The 26600-nt window shown below is 47.2% G+C and overlaps 1 protein-coding gene across 2 annotated transcripts in view; it reads right to left on the bottom strand.

The window, feature by feature from the left end:
• Window positions 1-1330: 1330 nt before the first annotated feature.
• Window positions 1331-26600, bottom strand: part of Lhfpl4 (LHFPL tetraspan subfamily member 4) — a 28695-nt gene continuing 3425 nt past the window's right edge. For both annotated transcript variants that reach the window (XM_036180619.1, XM_036180620.1), the window contains 2 exons: window positions 7540-7776; window positions 1331-3830 (listed from right to left, as the gene is read on the bottom strand). In XM_036180619.1, coding sequence (XP_036036512.1) covers window positions 3730-3830; window positions 7540-7776 — 338 coding nt within the window. In that variant the 3' untranslated portion in view covers window positions 1331-3729. The remainder of the gene's footprint in view (window positions 3831-7539; window positions 7777-26600) is intronic.

The raw sequence follows: 26600 nt of genomic DNA on the forward strand, positions 1-26600 counted from the left end.
TTTTTTTTTTTTAATGCTGTAGTAACAGAAACTGTCATTAAGTCACAGTGAACATTAGGGTTCCATGAATTTGCAGCCATTGATACAAAGGGTTGGGTTATAGCCCACCCATGAGGCCCTGGGTCATGATTCAGGAGCAACAGCCAGCATGGGTGATATAAATTGTGTCTTTATTTGAACATCATTCCACCTGCACTGAAGCTCAAATCCGGCAGCAGCAGAAGGGGTCGGGACCAAAAGAAATGTTACCAAATTAGACAATGAACATCAAGGACACATTTGGACAGAACTTACTAATGGGGTGTAGACAACACCAATCTATCCTAACACACAGCACAGGTCCTTGGAGGGCTGTCAGAGTCCTAGGGAGGGCTGGCTGCTCCTGTTCACATCTCAGGAAAATTCCAGTCCCACCCAAAAGCTAGCTCTGAGCCAGGCAAGAACCCACAGAAGCCTCTTGTGCTAGAAGGAGCCCAGCCCCTCCAAAAAGAGGGTTTCCCTTTTTCACACCAGAGGCTGGAGAAGAGCTAGTCCCCTCTGTGCTCAAGTGGGACTCTTTAAAGGTCCTGGGCTCCTTCCCCAGAGCTCCAGCTGCAAGCAGTCATCTTGGCTTTTGCAGGCCCCAGAAGGATGTCAATCTTCCCCACATCCTTGTGCCCTTGGGAAGGCTTTCCCCGTAGCTGTGGTCCTCTGAGGGGAGCCTTCTACTTGCCACAGCCCCCAAGGACTGGTCTAACCAGTGCTTCGGACCAGAGCCTGGACCACCTCGAGGTTATGACTGCTCTCCCCACTCTCTGCCAGGAGCAAAGAAAGTCAGTAATAGGAAACACCAGCATCCCTGTCCAGTCACAACTAGCTGAGAACTTTCAGGGACCTGACACCAGGAAGCTCTTGGTTGGTGATCAGAAACAGAGATGTTGATCTTCATAGCCTATCCCTTCCCCAAAGGCTAACAGCTCACCTGCCCTCACTGTACCACATCACTGTCAGGAGATCTGTCAGGGCACCCCCTAAGTTATAAGTTCCCGGAGGAAGCCTCCATTCTCCCTGTCCCCACCTCTTCTAAGTCCCTCTATTGCCTCTCATCTTCCCCACACCACCCTGGGGCTCCTGCAGACTTAAGCCCATCAACCTGAAACTCCACGATGCATCTCAAAGTGCTGGGCAGTAGCTGGTTGGCTGGAGGGGGATTGGAACACTGTTAAACTACCCCCAAAAAGAATTAGTTTCCTACCTCCCCATCTGGATTACCCTACTGCTAACACAGCCTGACCTGTCATTCTCTCTCTCTCTCTCTCTCTCTCTCTCTCTCTCTCTCTCTCTCTCTCACACACACACACACACACACACACACACACACACACACACACACACACTCCTCCACAAAGGAACAGGGATGCTTGGACCACAGACCTCCAGTCACTTGGCCTCCAAGGGGTCAATTCTAGCCTGTCCTCCAAAGCACAGGCCTCTCGGGCAGCAGGTGTCTTCAGGGGCACGGACTCTTTAAGCACCCACATGGCTGCCCTCCTCACCACACCCCCAGCATCTCTTCTTCCCTCTCCTCCTGCCCACTCTCTTCTCTACATTTTATTCTTGCTCATTGCAAATTACACCTCCATCTCCCACTTCCTGTCCCTCTTCATCCACTGCCCCCCACTCCCCGTGGAAGCCCCGCTCTGGTTCTTCGCTTCCCTTTCTCCATCACTGTGTGTGTCTCTCTAGACCCCTCCTTGAACTTGGCACAACTGTCTCTCCTTCGCCATTGACTGTCCATCTCATCTTTGCTTCCCTGGCTCTGCTCCTGCTTCCCACTTGCCTAGTTCCCAGTCAGTTACCCACTCCTGGCCCCTCTCCTCATGACCTGGACCTTCTCTCCTCTGGTTTGAATCTGAGGGACTGACTCCTCCCTTCTCCTTCACACAAGTGCCCCCAGCCCCGTCCATGCCCAGTCAGTCACCTGGCCACCTGCCGATGAAGACAGCTCCAGTGCTGTGGCTCCAGGAAGGGACTAGGTGGGGACCAGTGTGGGGAAACACAAGGGCAGTGACCAAAGCTTGGGAGGAGGTGTCCAGCCTGGAGGAATGAGGGGAAAAGGTGGAGATGGGGGTCTAGAAAATTTCTAGGTGTCAGGAATCCTTCCAGGAACCAGCATCAGATTCCAGTTAGGGTCCTGATGCAGCAGCCTTGGGTCTTGCTCAGGAATCCTAACTCTCCACTCCAAGAAGTCCTAAGAAAAATGAACACAAGGACAGCAAATCTGTGGACTAGCCGCCCTTCCAACTCTGGCTGAGGCCCACATGACACACGGAAGTGATAAGCCTCCTGGGAAGCCCATAGGGGGCATACACTCCTCAACACAGGGACCAGGCAGCAGGTCATACCCTAGAAAACATTATGCTAGATGAAGCCAGTCTGCCACCCCTCCACTAGGGACGGAAGCTCGTCCCTGACTAGATGGCTCTGCCACCAGATCTATAAGGTAACCAAGGATGGTCAAAAAAACACCTGGAATCTCCCTCATTTTCCCTCTGCTAAGGGGGAGGGAGTAGCCCCCACAGTGGGAAAAGAATTGAGATCTTCTCATCTGCCCCTCCCTAACACACACACACACACACACACACACACACACACACACACACACCTCAGCTCCAAGCACTGCCCACGAGGTTGCAGACCCTGGGCATATCACAAGGCGGAGAAGTGGGCAAGTAGAGCGTCAGGGACAGGGTAACAGGGCCTGGGGTGGGGGACAAGGGTACCCTGTTCAGAGGTGACCTGCAAGTTCAAGTTAGGCAGAAAAGTATCAAAGACGCAAGACCGTCTCTGCCCTTGGCAGATGTCCGAGGTGTAGGAAGCGTGAGACGAGAGGTATCCCTTAACTCTACCAATGAGCCTCCTCTCCCTAGCCACCAACCCTGACAATGGGCCCGGGAAGTCTATGCTGTACAAAACAGGCCAGAGTCAAGGGTCCAGTCTCTGGTGAGATATCCCAGTAGAGAAGAGGCCGGGCCAGCCCCAGGCTGGGAAGCTGGCAAACTCCAGCTGCTGTGATCAGCTGTCTCCTCCCCCAGCCTCCAGAGCCTGTGTCTCCCCTCAGACTCTGAGGTGATGAGGGACTACCAGCAGTGGGAAGGAAGACCCTTTCTTTTCTCCCTCAGCACGGCTCAGGTTCCTCTGAGAGCTGGGAGCAGGCTTGAATGAGGGAGTCAGAAGAGGCCCCGTGGGTGGGGCTGGTGGCACCTGGAGCTTTGTAGTAGATGTGGTGGGACCATCATCAGCAGATAAAAATAAAGTAGGAAAAAGTCTGGCCCTCCTGGGGCAGTGTCTTGAAGGAGTCTCTTAGGAGACCAGGACTGGGGAGGCAAGAACGCACAGGCAGGCTTTCAGACTGAAGGGGCCCGAAGAGCTCACGCTGTAAGGCTACCTTCCCCTGGGGATCCTCAGGGACCTCCAGCTAGTCTACACAGGAGAAGGAAACCAAAGGACCAGAGAGGGAGACCCAGGCTCCCTTAGGTCAAATGGAGGCAGGGCCAGAATCAGGCTCTCTCAGGATCTCAAGGGCCTTTGCCTTCTGCCAGGCTGCCACCCCATCCCCACCTCTCTTCAAAGCCTGGAGTTGTGTGCAGTCAGTCAGAGACTGGGGTCTGGAGCTTGACCACAGGAATGAGAGGGCAGCAGACGGAATATGCTGAGGTTGGGCCAACTCCTGGGCTACAATCCTGGGGTTCAGGGTCCCTGGGTGTGAGCAACAGGGCATGGCAGGACTCCCCATCCAGAGACATCACCTCCTGGCCGCAAGACAGAACTGACTGTAGTGCCTACAAAATCTGGGGGAAAGAGGGAGGGAGGGAGAGAGAGAGAGAAGGTTAGAGATGGTCAGGTCACAGCTGCCCCCCTCAGCCACTCCCCAAAATGGAAGTGGGCAAAGAATGACTACAACCAAGTTGTTACCTGCCAGGTAAGCCTCAAGCACACCACTCAGCCTCACAGGGTCATTCGGAAGGTTCAAAAGAGATGCCATGCAAGTCCTCAGCACACGGCAAATGGTGGTGGCTTAGTTTAGTTTTTACTTTGGCTCAGAGCTAAACTATAAGAGTCCACCTTCTTCCACCAGTGAAGAGGGAGCTGTAGTGGCTTGCCACTGGTTTGGGTCAGCCTGGGCTACACAGTGTGTTCTAGGGTATTCTAGTTTACACCGTAAGGCCATGTCTTAAAAGTAAATGAACTTGTGAGAGAGCCGTCTGGAGACAGGAGAGACACAGTGGACCCCATTCATGGCTGGTTACATCCAGCCACGCCCAGGTAGCTTCAGGGAGGCTACTAACGGGCTAGGTCTTGCACTTCTGGGAGTTGCCACCAGGGGGCAGGTCCTGACCTCAAACCAAGACCAAAGAAACTACCCAGTGGGAGGGATCTGTAAGAGCTTTTAAGGTCAGATTAGCAGAGAGGGTGTCCAGGTAATGAGAAGGGGACAGGAAAGCCCTAGCCTCAATGCGCTGGGACAGGCAGTGTGACTGCAGGGAAGAGCTTTGGCTCTGGACTTGGACCTGCATTCAGTTCCTGACTGCACTTAGAGAACTGTGGGCAAGCTGCCCAGCTCCCCGCACCCATCCACAGGGGACTGTGTCGTCATCTACAAAACAGCAGCCGTAACGCCTGCCTGTGAGGACTGAGGCTTTCAGCCAAGTGCCAGCCCTCACGTGACAGTCCTTGGAGACAGATCTGTTCCATCACCTGGTTTCATGAAGTGTGGGAAACTGAAACTCAAGGTGAAGTAATTTCTAGGCTTAACCAGCACTCACCACCCAAGACTTCAAGCACACCATGGGGCCCCTGCCAGAGGAGTGGATACACAGCAGCATACATTATCTCATTTAATCCCACCGTATATACGGTGAGCCAAAACCCAAGAAATGACTATAATGAAAGGAAAAGCTAAACATAGATTGGACTGTGGAAACCACTACCCTGGATCTCAGTCTAATGACTGTGTGTTCATGCACACAGACATTCACCTTAACGTCTCTCTCAGCACTGGGGGTAGGCTGACATCAGGACCCTGCTTGGCTTCAGCCCTTTGATTATACTGTCATTCATTATATTTCACTTCTGGAGACCTCAAGAAAACACTTGTGTGTGTGTGTGTGTGTGTGTGTGTGTGTGTGTGTGTGTAGGCAGAACAAAGGCATTCACATGGGCTGGAGAGGTGGTTAAGAGCACCGACTGCTCTTCCAAAGGTCCTGAGTTCAATTCCCAGCAACCACATGGTGGCTCACAACCATCTGTAATGAGATCTGGCGCCCTCTTCTGGCCTGCAGGGATACATGCAGGCAGAACACTGTATGTATAATAAATAAATAAACCTTAAATAAAAAAAAAAAAAAAAAGGTGTTCACAGTAGCACCATCAAGAAACCATGCACCCTCCCCAAGAGGAAGAAGAATTAAATAAGCCATCATTCAACTTGTGTGAGGACATGTGTAAGTACAAATCTGCCAAAAAGCAGTTACTACCAGAGTCTGGCTTTCTGTGTAAATTGTTTCTTGTTGTTTTGAGACAGGATCATGTATGTAGCTCAGGATGGCCTCGAACTCATAATCCTCCTATTCGAGCCTCAAGAGAACAGGATCATGCCGGTGAGTTTTGCCTGCATGTATGTTTGTGTGAGGATGCCAGATCCCCTGCAACTGGAGTTACAGACAATTGTGAACTGCCATGAGTGCTGGGAACTGAACCTGGGTCCTTTGGAAGAATGGCCAACCACTGGGCCACCTTAGCCACCGAGCCATCTCTCCAGTCCCTGTTTCTTTTCTTTTTTTGTTTAAATGAAATGAAATGTATTGTTTATGTTTGTGTGTGAACGTGAGAGTGTGGGGAGGTCAGAGTACAGCCTGTGGGGGTCAGTTCTGGGCATCAAGCGGGTTCTCAGGCTCTCACAGCATCCATCTCGATGGCCCTGAGTTGTTCCCTTGTTGTATTGGACTGTCATTGATATAGACAACATACAGCATGCCAGTTACACAGCAAGGTGCAATCATTTGTGAGTGGGCACCATTTCATATCAAAGCTGTAACCTGCAAATAAGCTCTGATCTCATGTCCCTGATTCTTCCCCTTCAGTCCCATCCTGATAACCACCCTATATTCCATATTTATCATTTCTTTGTTTAAAAGATTTTTTTATGTAAATGCGTATGTTAGTGTGAGCCACACATGTTCAAACAGATGCCTATGGCAGCCAGAGGGGGCATTGGCTCTCCAGAAGCTGGAGCCACAAGCATTTGTAAGCTGCCCAACATGGGTGCTGAGAACCAAACTCAGGACCTCTGCAAGAGCAGCACGTGCTTGTAACCACTGAGCTGTCTCTCCAGCCCCATTATTTCTTTGTTTTTAATAAATAAATTAAATATATCTATCATACATCTGAATATATTAAGTTTTATATATTATTAAATACGTATCATTTTCTAAGTATACTATAAAATATATTATAAAATATTAAATATTATGAATGTATTATTAAACAAATTGATTATTATGTATTATATTATTAAACATTTTATTTGATAATATATTATAATTAAATAATACATTTAATACTAAATAATAATTTAAATATATATTAAACCTAGTGTGTTGGTGCGGTCCTATAACCTGAACACTTGAAGGTGGGACTACAGACAGAAGATCAAGGTTCTCTTTGGTTATATAGTGCGTGGAAAGCCAACTTGAACTATGTGAGATGCTGTCTCTGTCTAAACAACAAAAATGTGTTGGCAATGGAGGCTCACACCTGTGATCCAAGTGCTTAGGAGGCTGAGGCAGGAGGGGTGCTGCTCGTTTCAAGCCGGTCTGGTATAGAGTAAGAACCTATCCCCATTTTTTAAAAATTTGGTTTAAGCCATACATTCCTTAGTTTTGCTTGGTTTAGGGCTTAATAAACACACTGCTTGGAAATCTTCTCCCTGCAAGCGTTTCTCAGTCACCTTTATGCCCTGACATGGGGCATGCGATGATGCCCACAACCTTTGAACTTCAGTCCTTGCACTCTATTTTCAGGGTGTGTGTGTGTGTGTGTGTGTGTGTGTGTGTGTGTGTGTGTGTGTAAGCCAGAGGACAATTTTCCAGAGACTCCTTCCACCATGTTGATCCTGGGGATCACTCTGATCATTAGGCCTGGTAGCAAGTGCCTTTACCTGTTGAATCATCTTAACGGGCCCTGTGTGTAACCTTTTGTAATCATTTAAAAAATTTTTATTTTTAGCATATGGGTGGTTTTCCTTGAGTGCATGTATGTGCATGGTGTGTACAGTGCCAGAGGAGGCCGGAAGAGAGGGTTGGATCCCCTGGAACTGGAGTTAAAGATGATTATGTGGCCTCATGTGGGTGGGAATCAGCCCAGCTCTTGTGGAAGATCAACCAGTGCTCTTAACCACCACGCCACCTCTCCAGCTACCTGGATATAATTTTTGCTTCACTTTAAAAATTTTATCTCCAGTTGGCCTGCCCCGCCCCCAAGCTCAGGTCACGCACTTGCCTTTGTTCTCCTGTTTGAGCTCCTCCTGTAGCAGGTCAGTCTGCCGATTGCCCAGCACGAAGGCGAGGAAAGACAGGATGAGCGCGTTGAGGATGCCGATGATGGCCAGAATGTACGCCCAGCGCACGGAACAGTCCCCGAGGGAGTACTTCCCTGTCTTGGTCCCGCACATGTCCCGGATGGTCTCGGCGTCCCAGCCATCAGGGAAGATCATGCATCCCAAGACGAGGCACAGGGCTGGGCATGGGGAGCAGGCCCACACCGAGGTCGGGTCAGGAAGAAAGAGAAGGCATTATTTATTACTCCCTAGAAGCAAGGAGGTGGGGTAGGGGCTGAGTCCTGAGAATTCCCCCAGCCCCATCTAGCAATCTGAACTTGGTAACCACTTCTCGGGCATTGGGAGATAGATATTGAAGAAGCAGAGCTCTCAACCTCTCCTGCCTCACCCCGCCTTCACGGAGTAAGAAAATACCAAAGCCAGGTCACACTTCCTGACATTCTCTGGTTCCTCTTATTCTCTCATTCATCCTCATCACTTCAGTTTTTGTGAGTTTGGTTTGGTTTTTCTTTTGTTACTCATTCAACAGCGGTTCACTGACAGTCACTTTTAATTTATCATGAGATGCTTATGCAGACAGCAAAAGATGGTTTCTTTCCCTCCAGCTGTGACTGGGAGGCGTAAAGTACCCTGCTAGTTCCTTCCGTGAATGGGAGCCACAGTGCTTTAGAGACATTTATCAAGGTGCCAACTCAGGCATTCATTGTCGAGGGTCTACTGTGTGCTGGGCACTAGGGCAGAACTTAGGGAGGCACTTGGAGTTCACATGGGAGAGAGGAGGGTTGCAGTACAGTGTTAAGGACTCAAATGCTGGCCTAGGTCTCAGTAAGATTTGTGAGCCTCAATTCTTTTGTCTTTGTGATTCAGTTTCCAAATCTGTAAAACGGGAGTGATTAAGAGTTATCATCCAAGTATTGTAAGATGACAGGGAGCTTCAAAGTGCTTTTGCACAGAAACTCCCATATAAGGTTAGCTGTTGACATCAAAACTAGTCATAACAAGCACTGGCTGCTCTTGCAGAGGATCTGGGTTCAGTTCCCAGCACCTACTTGGCAGTTCACAACTGTCTATTACATCAATTCCAGGAAATCTGACACCCTCTTCTGGCCTCCATAGGAACTGCACACATATGGTGCACATACATACATGCAGGCAAAATACTCATACACATAAAATAAAATAATTCAGGGTCATCATCAGCTACATAGTTACAAAGCCAGTTTGGCCAATATGACATCCTCTCAAAAAAAAAAAAAAAGCACAAAACAAAACAAAAACCCTAGTCATAACAAAAATAATAATCACACAATTAAGGAAATAATGCAGTAAGTTTCAGGTGAAGTGAGACCGATAAGGGTGGGTCAAGAGGGCCCTATTAAATAGCTCCCTCATCCAATGTGCCCACTTGGGATAATCTACCAAGATCTCCCAACACCAGCTTAGGCTGGGAAGGGGTGGAGCAAGTCTGAGCCAATCGTCTCCCTGCATTCCTTTGCTAACAGTGGTTGAGTATGAGAGTGGCACAGGCCCCACAGCAGGCCAATCAGAAGCTTCAGCCTCAGTAGGCAACTGGGAAGACTGGGTCTGCTCAGTCCCTCCAATGTATTAGGTCTGCAGCGCACACAGAGCTCTGTTTGAGCTGTGTGGCCCTTGACTCTTCCAGGCCCAAGAGCTTAACCTGGACATTAGATGACAGCATTGACAAGGTTTGGTTGTTCTCAGTTCTGTCACTGTATGTGGCCCATCTGGTCTCCACAATGGGAGGGGGACAAGAGCTTTGACTTTCCTTCTCCCATCTCAAGTACAAGGGAGTGCTCCCTAAGCTCCAGGCTCCTCCCTCCCCAGAGTTCTGCAACTTGGATTCCATCCCACACCCATCCTCCATGTAATGTCCCCAACAACACTGTCATCAATCTCTCATCTACTGGAGCTGCCTTCAGTCTCTAAGACAGTAACCCCCTACCCTCCACACCCTTGATGGACATAAAAGAAATGTCCTGCTCTGCAGCAGAACCAAGCCAGGAGAGCTAGAGAATCAGTCTGAAGATACACCTTGGCACACAGACAGAGAATCGAGTGCAGAGCCTTTGGGGGGCAATGGGAGCTGGAGGTTACCCACAAAAGCTTCAGGGTCCCATGGGCATTTAAATTCTAGTGTTGGACACTGTTGAAATAAAAAAGTAGGCATGGGACTAAGCCTTGGGTGCTCTATCATTGGCATGGAGGGAGGAGGCGTAAGAGGAGGAAACAGAGGAGAAGGAAGAGCAGGAGACTTTGATGTCTGTCTCCCTGCATGCCCTGGATTTCTCTCTCCATCCCTGGGCTCACACACTCTGGTGAAAGGCAGGAGTGGGGTCAGAAACTGGCAAGGGACAAACACACACCATCTCTTCAGTTGATTCCCAGCCCTCCTCTCCCTAGGTGCCAGAGGGGCTGGCCTCACTGTAGTCTGTTTTTGCTCACTCCTGGTGCATCCTCGTCTCCATGGAAACCGCTCCTGTATCCCAGAGCTCCCGCTTCCTCCCCCTTCCCAACTCGGGCACTGAGACCTCAGTGAAATTTTCTTCCCTGTGCTTTCAACACTCTAGCTCTCTCTCTCTCTCTCTCTCTCTCTCTCTCTCTCTCTCTCTCTCTCTCACACACACACACACACACACACACACACACACACACACACACACACACACACACCTCTCCTTTCAGCTGGTCTCTCTCATTTCCTCTTTACTCTGTCTTTGTCTCTATCTTTTCCTTCCCTTGCTCCCCGACTCCTTCCTTACTGTGCTCAAGTCTGAGCTTCAACTCTCCTCTCCTCTTTTTAGTTAACATTTGACCTCTTTATTCCTTCATTTTTCTTCCATCTCTGTATCTATCCCCTCACTCCTCCCTCTCTACCTCTCCCCCTTGAACATTTCACAAGCAGATTTCTGAGATCCTTGACCGCACACTGAGCAGTGTGTGACATACAGAGGCAGGCATGATGTCTACCTTTAGCGTGAAGGGAAGCATGACATCAAAGCATCCCATTGATTGTCATATATGTGAAGGACTGGCTGTCCAGAAGGAAACAGACTGGGAACAGAGGCCAGAGCATCAGGGGCAGCAGGAGGGATAACCTCTTTGCCTCCTTGGCTCTGCACAGCATCAGATGGTGGCTTTGGGGTCTCGGGGGCCTCTCAAGCAATGGGAGAGAGCAAGAAGTCAAAGCACCTGGGAAAAGCCAGGCTGAGATAGGTTTTCCTGGATCTGGAGGAAGAGAAGTGACCAGAATAGACTAGCTTCACCCAAGAGTCTCAACCTTCACAAGATGGCACGCCACAGACGAGGCAAGCTTTCCCACCTGCTGGATGGGGACTCCAAGGCTGTGGTCTGTGGACTCTGAGTCTCTTTTGGAAGTCAGGAGCTGGCTGAAGTACCAGCTGCTCCTGAGTCTGACACTCAGGTGCAGGATGTAGCATGCCATAAGAGTTCTCAACCTTGGCTGATACTCATGTGCAGGGCATAATGTGCTGCAAGAATTCTCTATCTTCAGCCTAGAAACTTCATGGCAGGGGCTGCCCTGTCCACCCTGGAATGCTTAGCTTCATCCCTGACCTCCACCCACCAGATGGAAGGGGGAAATATACACTGTTGTTTTAAAGTCCTCCAAACATTGGCCTGGGAGCAATGATGGCTTACTAAACACCACTGGTGTGGGGGGATATATACTGGAGTACAGTATTCCCATCCATTGACCCCACAGTCTGCTATTACCCTGTGCTGTAGGCAGCCAGGAGGCATTATGACAAATTAAGATCGATAATATCAGCATGGAGTGGAGCTCAATGGTAGAGTACTTACATAAGGCCCTGTGCTCAGTGCCCAGTACTGCAATAACAACAACAACAACAACTAATAAGTTGTTAATAATAAGTTGTTCTTAACACTAGCAGCTGAAGATGGGTATGATGGCCCACACTTTTAATCCCAGCACTGGAGACAATGAGAGAGGGTTATGAGTATGAGGCTAGCCTAGACTACACAGCAAGAATGTGTCCAAAGAGAAGTAAACAACATTGAGCATGAAACTATATGCCAGGGTGCTGAATGCCTACATTTTTCATCATCTTATTTAATCCTATAAAAAGAACAAAACAAAACAAACAAACAAACAAACAAAACAATGAAGGGCCTGCAAGATGGTTCCACAGGTAAAGGAACTTGCTGTGCACGCCTGATGGACCTGAGATCAATCCCCAGAACACGAGTAAAGATAGAAGAGAAAACAGCCTCCACAAAGTTGTTCTCTGACCTGCACTTGCAGTGTATGACATGTGTGTCCACATGTGCACATTAAGGGTACACACAATAATAATTTTTTAAAAAATCTATGAGAGTGACAAAAACATAACCCCTACTTACAGATGAGGGAATTGAGGCCTGGAGGAACTCAGTCTCTTCTTGAATGTCACACAGCTGGGAAGTGGTGAGGCCCACATTCAAGTCCAGGTAGGTACTTCATCTTTATTATCTTTGGACAGACTCATTTAAAATTCTTTTTTTCTTTTTTTTTTTTTTTTTTTTTCGAGACAGGGTTCCTCTGTGTAGCCCTGGCTGTCCCTCGCTTTGTAGACCAAGCTGGCCTTGAACTCATAGAGATCCACATGCCTCTGCCTCCTGAATGCATCTAATTTTTATTTATTTATTTATTTAATTCATTCATTCATTTATTTATTTATTTATTTACTGGTTTTTCGAGACAGGGTTTCCCTGTGGAGCTTTGCACCTTTCCTGGAACTCACTTGGTAGCCCAGGCTGGCCTCGAACTCACAGAGATCCTCCTGGCTCTGCCTCCCAAGTGCTGGGATTAAAGGCGTGCGCCACCAGCACCACCACCGCCCGGCTAAATTTTTTAATTAATTTAATGTATATGTGTGTTTTGCCTGCATGTACATATGTACACCATTTGTGTATATAGTACTCTTGGAATCAGAAGAGGTCATCGGATTCTCTGGAACTTGAGTGATACATAATTGTGAGCTGCTATGTGGGTGCTGGGAACTGAACCCAGGTCCTTTGCAAGAGCAGCCAGTGCTCTTAAGCACTGAGCCTCCTCTCCAGCCCCTTGACTATACTTCTTGTCCCCTTTTTCTTCACACTTTCCTCCATCCTGAAGCAGGAAACACAAACGCCAGGGCAAGGGATCTTGCAATCGTTTTTAACAATGAAGATAAGAGTCGCATCCTAGGAGTGCTGGAGCAGAGAGTGAAAGCCACTAAGAACTCCAGGTGCCGTTGTACTGGTTCTAGGTGCTGTTGTACTAGGTCCAGGTGCCGTTGTACTGGTTCTAGGTGCTGTTGTACTAGGTCCAGGTGCCGTTGTACTGGTTCTAGGTGCTGTTTGTACTAGGTCCAGGTGCCGTTGTGCTGGTTCTAGGTGCTGTTGTACTAGGTCCAGGTGCCGCTGTGCTGGTTCTAGGTGCTGTTGTACTAGGTCCAGGTGCCGCTGTGCTGGTTCTAGGTGCTGTTGTACTAGGTCCAGGTGCCGTTGTGCTGGTTCTAGGTGCTGTTGTACTAGGTCCAGGTGCCGTTGTGCTGGTTCTAGGTGCTGTTGTACTAGGTCCAGGTGCCGTTGTGCTGGTTCTAGGTGCTGTTGTACTAGGTCCAGGTGCCGTTGTACTGGTTCTAGGTGCTGTTGTACTAGGTCCAGGTGCCGTTGTACTGGTTCTAGGTGCTGTTGTACTAGGTCCAGGTGCTGTTGTACTGGTTCTAGGCTGCCTAATTCTTGGACATACGTTTTGCCTAAGAGTCTAGAATCAGGACTGGAGAGATGGTTCAGCAGGTAAGAGTGCTTGCTGCTTTTTCAGAGGAACAGAGTTTGGTTTTCAGCACCCACACTAGGTTCTTACAGCTGTCTATAACTCTAGCTCTGTGGTCACTGTACACACACACACACACACACACACACACACACACACACACATACACACACACATACACACACACGTGCACAAGCACACACAAATAACAATAAAACTTTCTTAAAAGAGAAACACTAGAAGCTTAGATTTTTTTTTTTTCTTTTTTTTTTTTTTTTTTGAGACAGGGTTTCTTTGTGTAGTTTTGGTGCCTATCCTGGATGTCACTCTGTAGACCAGGCTGGTCTCGACTCACAGAGATAAAGCCGGCTCTGCCTCCCAGTGCTAGAATTAAAGGCTTGCACCACCACTGCCTGGCTAGAAGCTTAGATTATTAAACCACAATTACTTAGGGTTTTCCAATCATGCACAAAAACCTAGTTCTAGCATATATAATAATATTCTTTTTAACTTTCTATCATTTTTATCTAGTAAGTGTGGGGGGGAAACTTTCAACTATATGTCACTGGGGAAGTCCCTTTACCTCTCTGAATCTCAGTTTTGTAACCCCAGGAATGGTGGTATCTACTTCTCAAGGTCACAACATAGAATGAGTGATTACCAACATCAATGTAGGGACATCCTGTTGCTTATTTGGTGCTCACTCTTTCAAACGGGCTTACCCCTAAATCTATGTATAGTTGTTTTCTTGAAGCCTCATCTAGCTTCAAGGGAGCCTGGAATTTTTTTCTCTTTGATGCTCTCTTCCTCCCCACTTTTGTACATAACTCTCCCCTATATATGTACAGAAAAAATGCATCCAATGGGTTGACTAGACAGCCATTTTTACAACACAGGTGTGAACATATCTATTACAAGGGAATTTGTTATATGAATTATATAGCGTATCCATGACATAGAATTCAATTTACTATTCTGTTTCTAGTTTCTTGATATAGATGCCTAAATAACTGGCTTAAAATTTTTTTTTAGTCAGGCAATGGTGGCACACGCCTTTAATCCCAGCACTTGAGAGACATAGGCAGGCGGATCTTTGTGAGTTTAAGGCCAGCCTGGTCTACAGAGCAAGATCCAGGAAAGGTGCAAAGCTACAAAGAGAAATCCTGTCTCAAACAACAACAACAAAAACAAAAAGAATTTTTTTAGACTAAACATGTAGCTCAGTAGTAGAATTGCTTAGCACGTTCAAGTCTCTAGGTTCAATTCCCATCACTGCACTGTGGATAAATCTTTGTTTCTTTTCTAGTCTATACAGTTGATGCTGCAACTTTCCCTATTAGCTCTTCTGGTCACAAATCTTGTATTTTAATGTAATTGAAAATACATGAAAAAATTCACAATTTCTGTGATTTGTTCTTGGATCCATTTATTAATCTACATGTTGTTTGACAGAAGTGGTGGGGATCTCTGTTTGAGTTTGAGGTCAGCCTAGTCTACTTAGCAAGTTCCAGGAGGCCAGCCTGTACTATAGAGTAAGACCATGCCCTTAAAAAAAAAGGAAAAACGTTCTCTGGTATCCAAATCTTCCAGCTATCTTTCTGTTATTTCTGGCTTAAGTCAACTTTGTTTTGAGAGCAGACATCCAATGGCTTCTAGTTTTATAGTTGTAAAGGTGTGATTTAGGGTCCAGAATGTGGTCTGTCTTGGCTACTGTTCCATATGAGCTTGAGAAAAACTGTGTTCCCTGTGACTGTTGACTGCACTCGCCTCCAGCCAGCTACTGGATCAAGTGACTGATGACATTGCTGAGTCTGTCGTGTTCTGAGTGATTTTCTGGCAGTTGGATGTCTTCTCTTTTCATCATTGTTGTGTTTTAAAACAAAGTCTCATACAGCCCAAGCTGGCCTCAAACTCACAGGAAGGCCCCAAACTCCTAACTCCATGGCTTCTACTTCCCACTGCTGTTTCTACAGACATGCAAGATCAAGCCAGTTTCATCTATTTACTGTTAATTCATGTTTCTTTATGGTTGAAGTGGGTTCCTTGACGGACAACACGCACAGGTGAGTCATGTTTTTCCTCCATTCTGATGATGTTTTTAATTGGTGCACTTAGGCCACTGGCATCCAGCATGATTGCTGATGTTGCTAGACTTCTATCTGCTGTGTTTTAAAAACGGAGGGCAAGAGACCTTAGTGGGTTGGGGCCAAGGTGCCCCACCACGGGTAAAGAGACATAGACAGGTCATGCAGACGGCGCTCACGTGAAGAAGAGAGAAGGGAGAGGGGAAAGGGGTGCAGAGCTGCCTCCTGGGGAAAGAGGAGGGGGCAGGGAGGAGAGAGACACAAGGGAGGGAGGGAAGAGGAGGGAGGGAGGGAGGGAGCAAGAGTGGCTGGGGCTGCTGAGGAGAGAAGATAGGAGAGGGAGAAGGTGGGTGGGGCCCCACCTTTTATGAGGGGACTTCCCACATGCAGAGAGATGATCATGTAGCAATTAGCGCATGAGCATGACTTGTCAGGACCCTGAGCTGGCCAAGGTACTGCCAGTATTTTGGCCAGATCCCCAAGGGGCAGGTCTGAATGATAACAGAACCTACTATGTTTATCATTCTTTCCTATATGTTGCCCTTGTTGTTTGTTTTGTTTGTTTGTTTGTTTATTTGGGTTTTTCGAGACAGGATTTCTCTGTGTAGCTTTGCGCCTTTCCTGGATCTCGCTCTGTAGACCAGGCTGGCCTTGGACTCACAGAGATCCGCCTGGCTCTGATTCCGAGTGCTGGGATTAAAGACGTGTGCCACCACCGCCCGGCAGATTTACTTATTTTTATTTTAAATAAAATAATAAAAACCAATCTTTTAAAAAGCCTAAAACAGGCAATGGTGGCACACACTTTCAATACCAGCACTGGGGAGGCAGAGGCAGGTGGATCTTTCTGAGTTCGAGGCCAGCCTGGTCTACAAAGCGAGTTCCAGGACAGCCAGGACTACACAGAGAAACCTTGTCTCAGAAAACAGAAAAACAAGGCCCAGTGATGGTGTATCTGTAATCCAAGCTCCAGGGAAGTGGAGCTAGGCAGATTCCTGGGGCTCTCTGGTGAGCCAGCCTAGGCTAATTGGAGAGCCCCAGGTTCCAATGAGATAACTGGTCTCAAAAAATAGATGGACAGCTCCTGAGGAATAACACTTAAAGTTATCCTTAGTCTTCACACTCACCTGCACACACACACACACACACACACACACACACACACACACACACACACACACACTCATATGCACACACACAACTCTTTGTAAGACAGGTCTACTACAAAGAATGTTCCTCAGTTTTTCCTTGTTTTGAAGTCATGGTCTTGTGTTTCGGCCCTCAGAGCAGCAGGGAGGACAGGCAAATGCCACCGTGCCCAGCTTTCTTCTTTGTTTTGAAGGATAATTTCATGGAGTACAAGCTTCCAGGCTGGAAGACACGCTGGCAGAGGGCTTGCCAGGCATCCACTGGCCCGGGGTTCAGTCACCAGCACTAACATTGAAAAGCCCCAGCTGTTCACACCGCATCCCAGGTGGTGCCAGCGCCTCCCTTTAGATGCACAGTCTCCTTCCTCAGCTTCTCACTTGCTACTTGCCCTCTGTTGCTCAAATCCCTCCAGCCTCCTCTTCCAGCTTCTCTGCTGCCGTCCTGTGACGGGCAGTGTCCTGAGATGGCCCTCTTCTTCCTCACCTTGTCCCAGGGCAATTTTGTTCACACTCAGATTCCTGGGATGACACCTCAGACCTTCAGCTCCACAATGGATCTTTCTCTTTGACTCCAGATCTAAACATGAGGCAGTCACTGAACTCTCCCCCTTGCACATCCCCCAGGGCCCCCAAATTCAACACTTCCCCAGAGGAGCTCATCTTCCTCCACCACAAACATGGTCCTCCTCCTGTATCCTCTGTGAATGCTGCAACAGAGACTCAGCCAGCCACAAAGAGGCACCTGCCTTACCCTCAGGCCACAAACGAACCCAGGAGTCTCCCAAATGAGCCCCTCCCCCTCCACAGGACAAACACTTTCGCCTTCAGCTCCCTGCCCCCCAGGAAGCCTCGCACAGCACCTTCCCAGCTCATCCTGGCCCTGCTCACTCCTACTCCCAAAAGGGATTGCCATGGCTTGTAAATAAGACCCAGCCTCCAAGACTGGACTCCTCCTCATCCAACCCCCTCTACCTTCTCACTTCCCCTTTCCTCTTCTAGCACAGACAGAGCTTTGGTGGCAAAATGATTTGACGTGGGTCACATGACAATCATTAACAATCAAGAGCATTTACTAAGCCAGTGCACACATTGTGCCTACAACAAACTTCCAATGGCTCCACAGAGTGGTTACCTACTCGTTACCGTTTAAACATGTCCCCCAGAGCCAGATGGTGGTGGTACACGCCTTTAATCCCAGCGCTCAGAAGGCAGACGCAGGCAGATCTATGTGAGTTCGAGGCCAGCCTGGTCTACAAATCGAGTTCCAGGACAGACTCCAAAACTACACAGAGCAACCCTATCTTGAAAAACAAAACAAAACAAAGCAAAACACATCTCTCCCAGGGTCCATGGATTACAAAATTAATCAACAGTGTTGACAGGGGGATCCTCTCAGAGGTGTCCAGACCTTTACCACAGGAGTTGATCCCATAGAAGAATTCTGGGTCTTCTGCTCCCAGCCCTGTAACACCTTCTGCATGTTATGGAGCAGCAAGCAAATCCTGACCAGATGCCAGCCCCTCCAGCCCCTCAGTCTTGTACATCCCAGCCTCAATGGGCACACAGCTCAGTGATAGAGCATGCTTGCCTAGCATGTGTGGGCTCTGGAATCAATCCCTAGCATTCTACACATACACACTTTTAAAAATGGTTTCTCATGAGATACAGCCATGATCTCCAGGAAAACAAAAGGAGGGAAATTCTTGTTCTATAGGCCAGGTAGCACACACCTGTAATCTTGGCACTTGAAGAGAATTTCCCTAGCAGGAAAAGCAGGAGTTCAAAGCTACCCTCAGCTATGCACTGAGTTTGAGGACAGCCTGAGCTACATGAGATTGTCTGTAAATAAATAAACAAACAAATAAAGATATACAAACATGACTGGGCATGTTAGTTCATGCCTCATGATCCCAGAATTCAGGAGGCAGAAACAGGAGGATGCCCATGACTGTGTGGCCAGCCTGGGCTGCCACATAGGAAAAGTCTGTCTTAACAAGCCAAACTAAATAAATAAACTTCTGTTCATTACAAATTTACTTATGTAACATCCTGTTTCTGCAGTACTAAGCCAACTAAGATACTATGAGTCGGCTCATGTTATATGTAAGAAAACTAAGAAATGATGTAAAATCCTTAAGGACTCGTAATTGGTAATATAATTGGGATTCAGCACCAGGGGTCTGCTCCCTCTAAGGGAGTGGGTGGTGGAGCAAGGGCTTAGATGTCATCCTTCACTCATCCATTCAGCAGGACACCTGTGGGTGCATGGTGGCTCAGGCCTGTACTCCCAGCAATTGAATGAAACAGGAGGATTGCCACAAGTTTCAGCCCAGCTGGGCTACATAGCAAGATGCTGTCTCAAATATGAAAAGTACTAAAATTAAAAAAAAAAAAAAAAAAAAAAAAAAAAAAACCAACGAAGCAATAGGCACTTATTAGGCACCTACCATATGCTGAGCACAGCCTTCTGGCCCAGGATTTTCACTGTGTCACTTAAGCAGGGAAGAAGCAGTCATGTGGGCTGCACTGGGGTGCACGTGGTAGTGGACTCAGGCTGGGTTTTCTTCCTTCCTTCCTTCCTTCCTTCCTTCCTTCCTTCCTTCCTTCCTTTACTTTTTTGAGGGTTTCTCTGTGTAATCCTGGCTGTCCTGGAACTCATTCTGTAGACCAAGCTGGCCTCAAATTCAGAGGTCCTCCTGCCTCTGCCTTCCAAGTGCTAAGATTAAAGGTGTGCGCCACCACTACCTTGCTGGGTTAGTATTTTTCTGAAAGCTTCTTGCTTTCATCTTTTCCCCTTACTTCCCATTTCATGTATTTATCATCATCAACTACTTCAATCCCAGAGCAGTTTCAATACTTAGGGCCTCTCTAAGAACACTAAACCCAGAAGCTGAAAGGGGGCATCAATATTTTGCTTATGTTAATAACAACAACAAAAACCTCACCATGGGGAAGGATATCTACAGACAAAGTCAGAAGACAAAAACAGAACAAAATCTGTAACTCGGGTCACAAACAGCTAATTGTGACTGATTTACTTATTTTTGAGACAGTCTTACTACATAGTCCAGGCTGGCTCCTGACTTACAGAGATCCACTTGCCTTGGCCTCTTGAGTGTTGTAAGTAAAGTTGTGCTCCACTATACCCTGCCTGTAGAGGGTTGAGTATATTTTAGCTTTGGGTCTATTTAGGTTTTTTTTTTTAAACATCGTTTGTGTGTGTGTGTGTGTGTGTGTGTGTGTGTGTGTGTGTGTGTGTGTGTGTTCTTGAGTGCCTGCATCACAGTACATGTGTAGAAGTCAGAGGACAACTTGAGGAGGTAACCTCTCAAAGGATGCTGAGGCAGAACTACCCTGTCCTCAGCTACTCCGCTCTGATTTCTGGGACCCAGAGTCCCAGACCTCATTATTTAATTGGGGGTGGGGTGCAGGGGATATGCATGTCACCATGCACATGTGGAGGTTAGAGGACCAGAGGACAACTTGAGGGAATCAGTTCTCTCCTTCCTCTCTGTGGGTTCCTGGGGTTGAACTCAGGTCCCCAGGTTGGGTGGCAGCCAGGGCCCTTACCCTCTGAGCCACCCGGCCTGCCCCCCAGTTATGTTGCTGCTGTGTGGGAGACTTTGTTAAGAAGCAAACGATACCTGCTAGACATTCATGTTTTGTTTTAAAGTTTGCTTTTGCTTGTACATTTACGGAATTTTCTGAAAAGACATTCAACAATGGTCGCTTCAGACAGAAAAAAAGGATTATGGGAAGGAGGTGCATGTGACCGAATGGCCTCCTTACCTTTCAGATTCTCCACTAGTAAGTGTGTTAAGTTAAACAAACAGTCTTGGGGGTGGGGGGGGGGGCGGAAATAACTTGCAGGGGAGATTTTATTTTGGTTTACAGACTCAGGGTATAGCGCCCCATGTTGGGGAGACACAGCAACAACAGCCCAACTTTTCTAAAATGAAAAAATTTATTTTTTCCTTTCTTTGTTTTAGTATGTTATGTGTATGAGTATTCTGCCTGCCTGCACGTCTGTCCTTAGCTGTGGGACACCCTCTTCAGACACCCTAGAGTACCTCTGTGACGCAGCACTTAGTGCGTGTGCCAAAGGCTCGAAGACCCTTTTCCTGTTTGGAGCTCTTAGACGCTGAGCAAGGTCTGTTACCCAGCATTCCCGGAGCCCAGCACAGTGATGCACACAAGAGGTCTTCAGTAAAGGGTCAGTGTGAGAGAGGGAGAGAGCAGGAGAAGAGGAGGAAGACAAACATGAAGGAAGCCAGGGAAGAAAAACAAAGGGAGAGAGAGAGAGAGAGAGAGAGGGAGAGAGCAGGAGAAGGAGGAGGAGGAGGAGGAAGAGGAGGAGGAGGAGGAGGAGGAGGAGGAAGAGAGAGAGGAGGAGGAAGAGAGAGAGGAGGAGAGAATTTCTTCCATGTACTAGATGTTCTAGCAATTTAATTAAACATTGCTAAATTTTAATGTATGAATAGAATCTAAAACCTATTCAGATGTGGTCACAGTGGGCCTGTATTCCCACCACTAGTGAGCCTGAGACAGGAGGATCGCTGCAAGCCAAAGTACAACTTGGGGTACATAGCAAGATCCTACCTAAATAATTAAATCATTCATTCCCAAAGGCAACCTGAACCAAAGTCTAAGCACATGGTAAGGGACATGAGTGCATGTCTGGAGTTTCTGTTATGGTAACTCCTATGACCTCTGATCACAGAGCCTGAGACCCTAGTGACAGACACAGCTCTGCAAGGCACTAGCTGGCACTCTGCTTCCACCCCCCTGCCAGTCTCTGCACACCAGGTGAAGCCTGGCATGCCCACACACTCATGACTGGGTGAACCAGGACCAGGTGCATCTTTCTGGGGACAGAGGAGAGGCCTGGGTTCCCATCTCTGTGACCATTCAGCTGTTCTCTGGGCCTTTTCCTTCATTCATAAAAGGAGGGAGTTAGGCAAGCCTATGGCTTCTCCCTTCTACCGACAACTGGTGACTTTTCAAGTCTCATGGTTGTGGTGATTTTTTTAATTGTGCTGAAATGTTATTTTATTTGTATGTTAATAAATAAAGTTGCCTGGAGATCAGAAGTCAAATAGCCATTAAGCAGAAGTCCAGCGGTGGTAGCACACGCCCTTAATCTGATCACATGGCAGGCAGAGTCTCTGTGTGGTCAAGGACACAGCCAAGCATGGTGATATGAGCCTTTAATCCCAGTACCAACCATAGAGACCTGGAGGTCTGTATAGACAGGCAGTGATGAGGAAGTCATGTGACTGGGCTTAGAGCCAATGAGAAGGCAGAAGAGGAAAGCAATAAAAACACAAGTCACACAGGAAGAAACTCTCTCGTTGGGGAAGCTACTGCTGCAAGCTAAAGCTAGTCGTGGCTAGTGCTCTGATCTCTTTGGCTGTTTCCTCTGTATTTGGCTCTGTGTTTCTTATTTAATAAGATTGTTTAGAATTTAGGCTACACGTGGTCATTGCAGCAAGTTTCAAACTCAGCATCAGTGTCTTCACAAATGGCTTCCCTCAGTCTTTCAGAAGTGCCTGCTACACACTGGGAGCCATGTTAAAACAAACAAACAAACCATCGTTTCCCACCACCCCCTACAAAAAAAATAATGAAAAAAAATGTAGAAAGCCAGGTGGTGGCACACGCCTTTAATCCCAGCACTTGGGAAGCAGAGGCAGGTGGGTCTCTGTGAGTTTGAGGCCAGCCTGTCTCAAACTGGTCTACAAAGTGAGTTCCAAGACAGCCAGGTCTACACAGAGAAACCCAGTCTTGAAAAAAGAAAAAAAGAAGAAGAAGAAAAGGAGGGAGGGAAGGAGAGAGAGAGAGAGAGAGAGAGAGAGAGAGAGAGAGAGAGAGAGAGAGAGAAAGAGCAGAGAGAACCATCTTCCACACATTTCTATCATCCTTGGAAGCAGGTACAATAGTAACTATTTTGCAGATGAGGAAACAGATCTGGAGAGACACATCCACTTGTCCAAGACCACAGAGCTGGGGAGTATGAGTTAAGTCCTTTTATTTTGTGAAATCTGAGGCACTCTCGGGTTTGAACCCACGGCCTTGTGCATGACAGAAAGGCAGTCACCAAGATGGAGAACCAGCTTTCCTGCTTTTGTTTAGCTAGGGTCTCACTACGTATCCCAAACTGTCCTCCAACTCAACATCCTCTTGCCTCAGCCTTTCAGGTACTAGGATATGCCACCATGCTGGGCTGAGTCCTCACACTAGCTCCTTCCCAGCTCAGTCAGGCTTCGGTTTGGGTCTCCTCTCTGTTTCCTGTGGCTGTCCTCGGCCCCACTTCTGACACTATAGAACACGGAGCTTACAGCTGTAGCTCATCACCTGTGGCTTTGTTTTCCTTGCTCCAGTTCAGCCACAGAAGGTTCTGGATTCATTAGGACCCACACCGAGACTCAGCTCCCCCTTTGTACTAGAAGTGTGAAACTGGGCAAGTCACTGTGACAGAAAATGAATGGGACAATACAAACAGTGTGAAAACATCTAGCACAAACCCTGGCCAGTGAGATGGCCCCGTAGGTCAAAGCATTTGCCCCAAAGCCTGATGAGCAGGATTCCGTCTCCAGAAGCCATGTAAGGATAGAAAGAGAATCAACTCCACAAAGTTGTCCTCTGACTTCAGGTAAGACAACTGAGTCACAATAATGGCTCCATGACCCAGCACATCTATGACCTGGGACAAACACATTTTTAGCACCTGCTCTAGTCTAGGGTAATGTCTCAGGATATGCTTTCGTTCTAACAAGATCTCATGTATCCCACATTGGCTTCTCACTCACAATGCAGATGAAGCTGACCTTGTTCAGGGATTCCAGTCTGGGGTCACCATTCAAAGCTAACATTTTTTCCCCTGAGTAGTTGTAACAGTCACAGTAACTTCTAACTGCCCACTGATTAAAGTCCCAGGTCCCTGGTCCAGCCCTCTAGGTCCTCATCAGTCCATCCTGAATCTCCTATTGGTCCCCTATAAAGATACCACACTCCAGTCAGATGTGTCTCTCCTCCATCCATGGCCTTCTTCTCTGTTCAGACTGTACTCGCCTACACTCCGCACCTGCCAACACTACCCATCTCCAGCCTTGATTCCCAGCTAAGCCACAGCCAGCCTTGAGTGCAGCCAGCCCTGGTATCTATGCTTACAGCTCAGCACACATCAGAGTCCCCAGGGGTTGGGGATGCCTGTCTTTGGTTATCTCACTCAAAGTCCCTCTTTTACAGTCTCTGCGGGGGACTCCCCTTTCTCACCATTGGGCTATATGGTGTTTGTTGCAGGGATGAGCGCATTTGAGTCTTAGACAAAGTCTGTTTCTTTTTGTTTAGCATTTGCTTTCGGGACAATCCTGGCTGTCTTGGAACTCATTGTGTAGGCCAAGCAGGCCTTGAACTCACAGAGATCCTACTGCCTTTGTTTCTGCCTCTGCCTCCTAAGTTCTTGGATTAAAGATGTGTGCCACTAGGCCTGGCTGCTGGCATTCATTTTCCAGTCATTGGCATGCTTGAGCTATGTAAAGTCAGAGGCTCTGGTCGCTTTATTTCTTACCTTTAAGAGGGAGTGGGCTTAAAATGAACCAGCACAGAGGAACCAAGAAATAGAGGTGGGTGCCTCAGATGTCACCTGAGCATCCAGATCCACCCTGAAGCCAGAAACTCTTGATGTTCAAGTCATTTGAGGCAATAAACCCAATGCTATTCATTTCATTTTATTTATGACAGTGTGAGCTGAGTTTCTGTTGCCCACTGCTCCAAGGCTGCTGACCAATATTGTGTGACCCAAGGAGACAGCAAGCTTGCTGAGAGCAGGGATTGACTCCATAGGCTTAAGATCCTTGGGGTCAGATGTGGTTACGCATTTTCCTGAAAATACCTCTGGACACCAAAGGGACTGAATTTTTTCTAGACTTTGCAGCTGAGTTAATAATATACCTTGAGATTATTTAAGACTATATACTTACCTGCTATGCTATCCTACTGTGTGCTTAGGTTTATGGTTAAACTGCCTTTAAGAGAACAATGTAACCAACCTTACTATGTCTTGTATTTCCCATGCAATCTGCTTTTATAACCTAAGCTAATACATAACTTTAATCTTAAATTGTGTACTCCTATATGATCCTGACCCAGAATAATGTATGTATGTATGTATGTATGTATGTATGTATGTATGTATGTATCATTTGCTGATAGCAGCCAACAGGTTGAAGGCAACCTTATACAATAAATGTCTCACAACTGTTGGAAGCCACATGTGGATGGATGCACATCTGCTCGCTATGTTTCACGTTATTCATAACCAACTGGGTTCAGTAAAGCAACTTTGTCCCTTCTAAAATTCTGTTAAGATTTCTGTAAATAATTTCTCATTTCTTTCCCACTCTGTGTTTTCTGTGCTATTCAATAAATACAGAGCAAAGTCCTTTGGGAGGGACACACACAGGCACAGATTTTGGGCACACACAGAGACACAGGACAGACACCAGCAATGGTAACAGGCTGATCAGAAAGACCAGACACGCACAACTGACAATCGACTGGTCAGTAACCACAGACAAGACACAGGGGGAGACATGGAGAAGTCTAATTTCAGCTTAATCTTAGTCAAACTAATCCAAGAGGTAGTCTGAGTTTTAATTGTTAACACAACACTAACGCAGTCAAGGATGGCCTGCATACTCCATTGTGGTGGTTTGATTAAGAATGGCCCCCCACGGGCTCATGTATTTGAATGTTTAGTCCAGGGAGTGACACTAATTTCAAAGAATTAGAAGAATTAGGAGGTGTGGCCTTGTTGGGGGAAGTGTGTCATTGGGGGTGGGCTTTGAAGTTTCAGAAGCCCGTGCCAGGCTGTGTCTCTCATTCCGCCTACAGATCAGGATGTAGCTCTCAACTACTTCCCCAGCACCATGCATGCCATCATGCTCCCCACCATGATGATAATGAACTAACCTCTGAAACTGTAAGCACACCCTCAATGAAATGCTTTCTTTTTTAAGAGTTGCTGTGGTCATGGTGTCTCTTCACAGCAATAGAGCAGTGACTGAGACACCCAGCTCTGAAGCATTGAGCACAGGATAATCACATAACAGTGGAGCTGGAACACACACACACACACACACACACACACACACACACACACACACGAGAGAGAGAGAGAGAGAGAGAGAGAGAGAGAGAGAGGAGAGACATGAACAAATAAATGTCATTAAAAAGTAAAAAGACGAAGTTGAGACACTTCACTTTTTTTTTTTTTTTTTTTTTTTTTGAGCTGAGGACTGAACCCAGGGCCTTGCACTTGCTAGGCAAGCGCTCTACCACTGCGCTAAAGCCCCAACCCCAATACTTCACTTTTAACCCACGACTGTCATCCAGAGCTGGCCTGTTTTCTAGGGCCACTTTATTAAGCAGTAAGAATCAGTCACTTATCTAGAGATCTCTGAGCAAAATGCAATCAAGTCCTCAACTCTACCAACTGCCCCCTCAGCCCTCTGGGAAAGGAAAATGCCCTGGACCAGGAGTCATTAAAAAAAAAAAAAAAAGTCCCTAGACTGAATCTCCTCCCATTGTTAGTGGTATGACGACTCTGAGTAAGTCTCTCACATAGAGGTGGTCAGTTGCCTCTCTGAAACAGGGGAAATGAAGGTGAAATTTGAAGGTGGTGATCTCTAAGACTGCCAAATTTCAGAGATTACACTGTTGGGCTGTCAATCAAATACCAAGATGAAATCCCACATGAATTACAGAGAATTGAAAGGCCAAGAAGTCAGCAACCCATTTGCAGACTCCAAATTAAAGTTGATGAATTGGGGTTCAAGTGAGCATATATTCTTTCCAGCTTGACTTCAAGGGAAAATACAATGAGAATGCACACAGTCACCTCTGGGTCCCACTAGAAAACATGGAACAACATCTCCATTCCCTTCATTTTTCTTTCTTTGTTCTTTTCAAAA

Source organism: Onychomys torridus, chromosome 3 (genome assembly GCF_903995425.1).
Source record: "Onychomys torridus chromosome 3, mOncTor1.1, whole genome shotgun sequence".
In the NCBI taxonomy this organism is placed as follows: Eukaryota; Metazoa; Chordata; class Mammalia; order Rodentia; family Cricetidae; genus Onychomys; species Onychomys torridus.